At 36.7% G+C, this 8294-nt stretch overlaps 1 protein-coding gene across 1 annotated transcript; it reads left to right on the top strand.

The window, feature by feature from the left end:
* Positions 1 to 863: 863 nt before the first annotated feature.
* LOC149546261 (TMV resistance protein N-like) lies at positions 864 to 5426 on the top strand. The gene is made up of 5 exons (XM_089791115.1): positions 864 to 1652; positions 1807 to 2902; positions 3010 to 3348; positions 3441 to 4718; positions 4859 to 5426. The coding sequence occupies exons 1-5, from the start codon at positions 928 to 930 to the stop codon at positions 5306 to 5308; spliced, it is 3888 nt and encodes a 1295-aa protein (XP_089647241.1). The 5' UTR covers positions 864 to 927; the 3' UTR covers positions 5309 to 5426.
* Positions 5427 to 8294: the final 2868 nt, after the last annotated feature.

Below are 8294 nucleotides of genomic sequence, written 5' to 3' on the forward strand. Positions count from 1 at the left end.
CACTTGCTAAAGGTTTTGTGAATGGGGTTGCAAGCATAGTGATTAAACCTTGGAGGAAACTCTATGGTTAAGCATGCTTGAGCAAGAGTGTTACTAGGATTGGTGACCTCTAAAGAAGTCCCATTGTTTCACCCCTATGAGCATTAGCTAGATACCTACATATCAGTTGATGAGCTTGAGGGGCCTCCTAATGAATGGATCATAAGGCACAACATTGGTTGAAAGTTTTGCAAATGGAATTGTAAGAGAAGTATGTTTAACCTTGGAAGAAACTTTATAGTTAAGCATGCGTAAGCTAAAGAAATATTGGAATGGGTAACCTCCTATAAAGTCCTAATGCTTGGCCTCAAAAAACTACACAATTGAATCCTCATAATAATGAGAATTCAACTGAATATCTACTATTCATCATTCTTTATTTTGTAAATATTGTACTCTACTTGCATTAAAAAGAAAAGCATCCAATAGTTAACTTTTATTATTTAAAATAATTTTTTATTAACATATTAGAATACTCTATAAATAAATTAAAAAAACATTTTCTTGAAAGAGGCGTAAGGAGATAAAAAGTTGAAAGTAACAGTTATATTCTGCACTATCTTCAACCATAGCAATTGACCAGAAGTCTTCATATCTCGAAAAGACCTACACGTGTGTGGTGGCCCGCACAATGATCGTGATAGTTGCACATTAGTCTTTTAACAAAGGCCCATGCTTTTGCGTACAAAGTGGGTCTACTTTTCAGAATTCCGAGGCATACGCTTCCGCTGATTATGCTGCATTACATAAAGTCGAAATACGTAGAATTTTCGTATACATAGAATGGTATTTGTTATCATTATTGAAGGCTCTTAGTCATTCATTTACTCTTACGGGTACTTGCAGTGCAGATCCTCAACAAGAACCCTGGTTATCGTTCGTTCTCCCATGGCATCTACTACAGATTTTAACAGTGGCCGTCAGCCGCAGAACGAGGTTAATGATGCCTCTCAAGCAGATCCAGCCGCTCAATCTGCTTTTGCCACTTCTTCAGTGGTAACCCTGTTTTCATCCTGCTTTGCTTGGTTTTCTCGCTTCTTTTCCTGGCGTGTAGATCAGTCCAGTTCCATGGCTTCTACGTCCCCCCAAGCTAGTCAATCTCAATCACAGAATGAGCTTACAAATGCTTTCCAAGGCATGGTACCATATCCATTATCTTCTGGCACGAAAAAGCTGCCATACGATGTATTTCTTAATCATCGTGGCCCCGATGTGAAAAAGACGCTCGCTACCACTCTCTACAATACCCTAAATGGCATGGGCTTAAGGGTTTTTCTCGACTCGGAAGAGCTTGAATTGGGGGATTCCTTACCTAAAGAATTAGAAGAAGCAATGCGGAGTGCTTCGCTCCATTTGGCTATACTTTCAAAGAATTATGCCCAATCAGCATGGTGTTTGGCAGAGCTTTCGTTTATGCTCAGAACCGGCACCCCGATTATACCTGTTTTCTACCATATTCAACCTGACGATGTCCGATATGCGAGTGGAGTCTTTGCTGATACATTTTCCCGGCACGAAGAGAAACGTAGGCATACCCCAGAAAAGCTTCGGGAGTGGAAGGATGCACTCTACCATGTTTCCTATATTCGGGGTCACGTTGTGGATACCGACGAGTGAGTCCCCAGTATCTCACCCTTTTCTTACAAATTTTATTTCGATTTCGTTTCAATTTTATACTCTGTTATTTGTCCATATATTTACGTCTAAGTTAGTGTTTGAAGCATGTTTGTTGTTGTGTTTGGTTTCGCTGCTGTCATACATGGTTAGTGACGAGATGGCGGTGCTCAAGAATATTGTTAGTTGTGTTTTGAAAGATGTGAAAAATGTGCCATTTGTGGTCGCCAAACACCCAGTCGGTTTAGATGAAGCTGTAAATGATTTTGAAAGGGCAACAATCCAATCTCATGCAGAATACAATCATCGTGTACAGATTGTAGGATTATGGGGCATGGGTGGCTCCGGCAAAACCACTCTTGCTAAACATTTTTATAACAACAAATATAAAACTATGGAAAGCAGTAGTTTTGTATTTGATGTTAGAGAAGCTGCTGCTAAAGGTGATTTGCATAACAAGCAGAAAGAACTGTTGGAGGGCCTCACGGGTCTGAAAAATGTACGAGTTGATAATATAGAAGTGGGTAAAAGTATGCTTGCTAGCCGACTAAAATCTGTTCGAGTATTGATTGTGGTGGATGATGTGGACCATGCAGATCAGCTGGATGCACTTTTGCCTAACAAGGAGAGTCTTGGATGGGGTAGCTTGGTTTTAGTCACCACTAGGGAACTTGAAGTGCTTAAACCCTGGGGCATTTCTATGATTTATAAAATGAAAGCATTGGATCCATATTATGCTGAACAACTTTTTTGTTGGCACGCTTTCTTACGGTCATCACCATGTGAAGGGTTTGATTCTTTAGTAAAGAGTTTTGTAAAGGTTTGTGATGGATTACCATTATCTTTGAAGATTTTTGGAGCACACTTATATGGCAATTTTAACAGAGATTATTGGAAGCATCAATTACATAAGATTTCTAGAATACTACCTAAAAATATTACAGGAAGGTTAAAAGTAAGTTATGATGCTTTAGATGCTCAAGAAAAAGAAATATTTTTAGATATTGCATGTTTTTTCATTGGAGAGGAGAAAAATATGATCATTAATGTTTGGGACGGATCAAGGTGGAATGGTCTACACAGTTGGGAACGGCTTTTCAATAGATGTCTTGTTGAACTGGATGATAACGGTAAGCACATAAGAATGCATGACCACTTAAGAGATTTGGGTAGAGAAGTTGCAAATCAACAGTCACCATACCGACTTTGGTTTCCACAGCAAATTATTAAAATTTCTAATCAAGGACAGGTGAGATTACCTCTCTCATCCACAATTTTTCTAGTGCATTTGTTTCAGTAATCATAAGTCCTTTTTACCAGACTTTAGTTTAATCTTATATATAATTTTGAATGAAGAGTATTCAAATTCGAGGAATAGCATCTCCAGCTAGATCCAGACGTCGGTTTGAGGAGTTTCCTCGATGTTCACTGGGTGGAGAGATCGTGGTTGACACAAACGAGGGACCTTACAGCTTCGCAGCATCTTCGCTTGGACTGAAAATTTTTCAGGTTACAGGAAATTATTATAATCATATAATTGCTAATGTATCAAGAGACTTGTTGTGGCTTCGGTGCATTGACATTAGGCAGAGAAATCTTCACTCATTTCGTTCATTGGATAATTTGAGGGTATTAGAACTTAGTGAGTTTGAACGTGATAGTGAACTAGAAGAGCTATGGGAGACAGCCAGTGACGTAAGCGTCTTTCTTTTAACCTGTTGTAAATCTTTATTGCAATATTGTTGTAATTTTATGATTCTGTACATCTCACTGAGTTTTTTGCGCAGGCTCCAGTGCAGTTAAGAGGATTGATAATTTTTGGGTGTTCCAAGTTCAAGAGATTTCCAAATTCAATAGGTTGTCTCATTCATTTGAAACAAGTCGTCATTAATGGTGCCAGCTCCCTGACGGGTCTCCCAAAAGAATTTTGCTTTCTAAGATGGCTAGAGCATCTCCAAATAATTTGGTGCAAGCTATCATGGCTTCCTGCCAGCTTCGGCAATTTGATAAGTCTGCGGCATCTAAGTTTAGAGGGATGCCAGGAATTGAGTACATTGCCACACTCATTTAAGGACCTGGCATTCCTGGAACATCTTGATCTAAACCAATGTGATAAACTCAACATAAGATCAGACATGCTGGAAAGCATGAGAAAGCTCCAGTATGTGAACCTTTCTGGGTGCAAGCAATTGGAAATGCTGCCTTTTGACATCACAAATCAGGAGTCCTTGAGAACTCTTGACTTACGTGGCTGTACTAGGTTAAGAGAGATGCCTATGGACATTGGTCTATTAGGCAAGTTGAGAGTAATGGAGATAGGGAGTGAGCGTTTGACAAGCTTGCCTGACACTCTGGAAGGCTTGTCGTCTTTGACTGATCTTCGTATTGAGAATTGTCCCAAGCTGAAGAGCTTACCAGACTCAGTGGGTTGTCTTAATCTCTTAGAGAATTTCTATATAATCTTTTCAGGAGTAAAGTCTTTACCAATATCAGTGAGGCAACTGAGTAATCTGCATACAGTGGCTATAGACAACTCCTTAACGAGAGAATTGAATCTCGGGACAGGGTCATCTACTTATTCCATGCGCCAACTAAAGTGTATGTACCTATCATCAATAAAAGTGTCCAAGATTTCTATCTCTCAAGACTGTTGCCCCGGCCTTGAAACTCTTCAAATTGCAAATAATCACAATCTCAGGGAGATTGAAGTTCTACCAACGACACTCAAGGGATTAGATGTAAAAAGATGTAAAAATTTGAAGGACATCAGGGGTATTGCTGGTCTGGTAAACATTCAAAAGCTGAAAATAGAAGCGTGTCCCGAAATGGATGTGCTACCCAGTTTTGAACAGTCAGCTTCTCTCCAAGAATTTGTTTTCAGAAAATGCTACGGAGTCGAGAAAATACAAGGTCTGGAATATTGCAGAGCATTAGAAGAATTAAGAGCAGATACCAGGTGGGAAGAACAGGGTATAGAAAGCTTAGAGCCCCTGGAAAAATTGAAGTGTGTAGAACTCAGAGCAAACAGGAGATCCGGTGTTGAGGGTTGCATTCAAAGCATGCAGGTAATATTAATGGCGAGGACTTAAATATCATATACTAAGACTTATTTTTAAGCTAAATGGTCAAAATTAACTTATTTTTTCAAACTTAATTTTTTTATTTGAATAGAATTCTATTTATGGCTCGTGTACTGGATTTGCAGAAATGGCCTGTTGAAATATTAGTATGTACGCGGGCAGTTTCTGATGCTGCATCTCATGTAAATTCTTTCTCTTTTCCGACTCTCTATGCTGTTGACTCATTCACTAACAAAAGCATAAGGTCTCAAGCAAAATTGGTTCAGGAACGACTGCCCAGTGAGGATGCTGTTATTGTATGTTTTGTTATAAATTGTACTGCTCCGAGTATGATAGTAAATATGATATTGCAAATATCTTCCGCGAATAGTCAAATGTTTTCGGCGGAGGTGGAGGAGGGTAGATGGTTCTGGATAGGCTTCTTCACAAAGCAATCAAGGTATCATGCAATTGAGAAGTACACTATAAATTCATATTCAGGACAAGGTGAAGTTGAGAAAGGATTGCTTGTGATGGGAAAAGAGCTCAGACTTATGCAGGCATTTCGTGATTTATGGGCGCTTATAGCAAACTGATATTGCTATATTGATACTGAATCAAAACTAAAATAGCTTCATAATACTTTATTTTCAAATATGTATTGTTTTTCTATTCTTCTTTTGTACTTCATTTAAACTGTATTATGCTTTCCAATCTCGTGTCCATGTCCATTTCGGTATTTGAAGTTCGCCACAAAGAATATTGAAGAGCATTTATGTTAGTGTATGCTTCTCTTTAGGTTTCGGTTTTGCAATATAATCTCTTCAGTTTTTTTGCTCTGAATAATTAAATGGTGAACATTTCACGGCCAATTTTTTTAACCAGAACGAATGAAATTTCCAGACCCTGCTTCAAATTACTTTTCCAAGCATCTGCAATTTAGAAAATATTTAAGAACCAATAGGCTTACAGCTTTTAAAGAAATGTTGTGGAAACTGCAGACCACGTACTACAATATACTCGGCAATAGCGAAATTTTTATTAAATCCTTTCTTTAGATTTGAAAAGGTCAGTAGGAAATGGAATTTGTTTATGAATTTTGACATGGCAAGTAATGATTTTAATTCTAGGAATTGTATAACAGATTGGAACTATAATTTTCTCTAGCTTGAATTGTAATTTTGATTCTATATATGAGATAAAATAAGAAGATTAATTTACAATTCAGTTTTTCACTTCAGCTAAAAGTATATTTTTCAAAATATGACAAATTCTATTGAATTACATTGGAAGAGCTATTGTTTGCTAGAGCTAAATTAAGGTCTTTAAAAATAGAAGGAAGTTGTAATTGTGCATGATACACATTCATCTTTTTCTATAATTAGTTGGCTTTCTGGTATTTTTATGAGAATTTGATATGGAAAAGTAGAAATTGATGCTATTGTAGATGTCATGTTGCACTCCATGATTTCTCACCATGCTACTATCATTGTCTAGCACATGTGAAATTTACTTGTCTTTGAAATATTTTAAAACACCAATTATGTCCCAATTTCAGCCATATCTTACACACAAGAAGAGCTCCTACACACCAATGCTGAATGACTATTGTAATAGTGTGGCAAGCCTATTTAATTACCACAACTATATTTTAGTAAACATCTCTACCTTCACAACAATTTAAATAAAAGTGGAGCTAAATTTTATTTAAACTAGAAGAATGTCAAGCAGCCCTATCAAGATCCATCAAGTGGTCAAAATGATTATCTAAACCCAAAGATAATTGACCCTTAACAAAAATATTTCAATTTTGGATATAATTAGTAGCCCATTTAGCTAGCCAGTCCACTACATCAATCCACTCCTTGGGGATATGAGTGAAAGTAATAAAATCCAAAGAGGTGCACAAATCAAGACTCTTATAAATAACCGAAGCCAACTTCCATAAAACATTCCCCAAATCACCTGTGAAGCAGTCTCACAAAGTATCATGTTCTGACCTTCACAACACTTAACATAGCTTTCTGCAATCACATTTGCAAGAATATGCTAGTACTTTACAACAAGTGGATACTAGATTGGATGGAAATTATTTTATAGGGAATTTCTCTTTCCTTCAATTATTAATCCCAATAATAGCCACTAATAAAAATCATGATGATATCAAATGTTAACATAGAAGACCACATTAATTTGATGTACACGTTAAAAAAATAGATCAATAATTAAAAATAAAGAAACTAAACTTGTGTTTATTATTCATCATAAGAATTTACTAATATATAGTGTTTTTTGGCTACATCAAGATCCTATAATTATGCTAATACAATTGACAAGAAACTAGATGTGACTATTAACTACTTGCAACTAATTGAGGATGGGTAAGTAAGAATTGAGAAAAGAGCTGATGTGAACATATTGCACACCTAATTCTATTTGACAACTTATTTGTGCTTATGTTGGATTACTAATTGCAACAACCCACTTTATGAGACAAAATCAACCTAAGAGAAAAATAATATATTATTTAGAAGTTATTCTTTGAAATAGGGTATAATATAGTGGTGAATTTTTATATTTTGGTGAATTTGAGGTTTTGTTGGTGTTATTTTTGGCGATTTGTGAGCCCTTTCATGGTTTCCCTAGTTGCCAAGATTTTTTGGGTTTACCTGGATGCCTAGCATTGTCGGGTTTAGTAATCGCCAAGGCAAACTTTACATTTGAGTTTTTTCTTGGTAGTATTCGCCTTTCATACAATTGACCAGGTAATGCTAATCAGGTAATGTTCACCAAGTTTCAAGTTTCCATTTCATGTAGAATGGGGGAATTTGCCAACACACTTTCATTTTACAGTAGAGGAGTCAACTCGTTTCACCTTATGGAAAGTGGAGGAGTCAACTCATTTTGCCAACACACTTTCATTTTGCCACAGAGGAGTTGCTCATTTCATGTGGTAAATTGGTAATTGATTTGTATAAATCCAAATTCACCCAAGCAATGAGACATTCACTAAATACCACTAGCACTCCATCAAATTTTTGGCAGTGTAGGACACATCATGGGCATGACTCAGACTCCAGAGATAGCTTCCACAAGTGGTGGTATGTGTTGTAAAATACTCTCCTTGAGCTTATGTACTTTAATTTAATAAGAAGCTTATCTACAGTTTCCTTTTGTATCCCATTTTCATTAGAAATTTTTCAAAAAGTGGATGCAATGCTACAAGTTGGTGGCAACTTTAATGGTTTTTAAAGCTTGCATGCATGGATATTGACCATCTTTATTTCCTTTGCTGTGGAATGTCAATTCATCAACTGTTGGACATCAGATTTGAAATTTTCTTTTTTCTCTTTAAGTTTGAATTCATAGTCTGAAACTAATACTGCTTATTCTTAGGGAAGTAAACAGATTGTCAGTGGATTGAGATGTCAGGGGACGGTGAGTCTCTAATTAATATTGCTCAGTCTCAAGGAAGTGAAATTGAAGGGGTTGTCAATGGAAGGCTACATGTTGACAAGGGTAAGACTCCCAAGGGTAGTGAAGGGATTAATCTTACATCAAAATGCCAAAAACTTAGAGATA

Source organism: Cupressus sempervirens, chromosome 7 (assembly GCF_028749045.1).
Source record: "Cupressus sempervirens isolate cs-2001-9-10 chromosome 7, ASM2874904v1, whole genome shotgun sequence".
Classification (NCBI taxonomy): Eukaryota; Viridiplantae; Streptophyta; class Pinopsida; order Cupressales; family Cupressaceae; genus Cupressus; species Cupressus sempervirens.

Excerpts from the sequence above, each read along its gene's own strand:
- LOC149546261 (XM_089791115.1), top strand. The coding sequence starts at position 928 with ATGGCATCTACTACAGATTTTAACAGTGGCCGTCAGCCGCAGAACGAG. Across the intron at positions 2,903-3,009 it reads AAATTTCTAATCAAGGACAG|AGTATTCAAATTCGAGGAAT; the intron begins GTGAGATTACCT and ends TTTTGAATGAAG. Across the intron at positions 4,719-4,858 it reads GTTGCATTCAAAGCATGCAG|AAATGGCCTGTTGAAATATT; the intron begins GTAATATTAATG and ends CTGGATTTGCAG.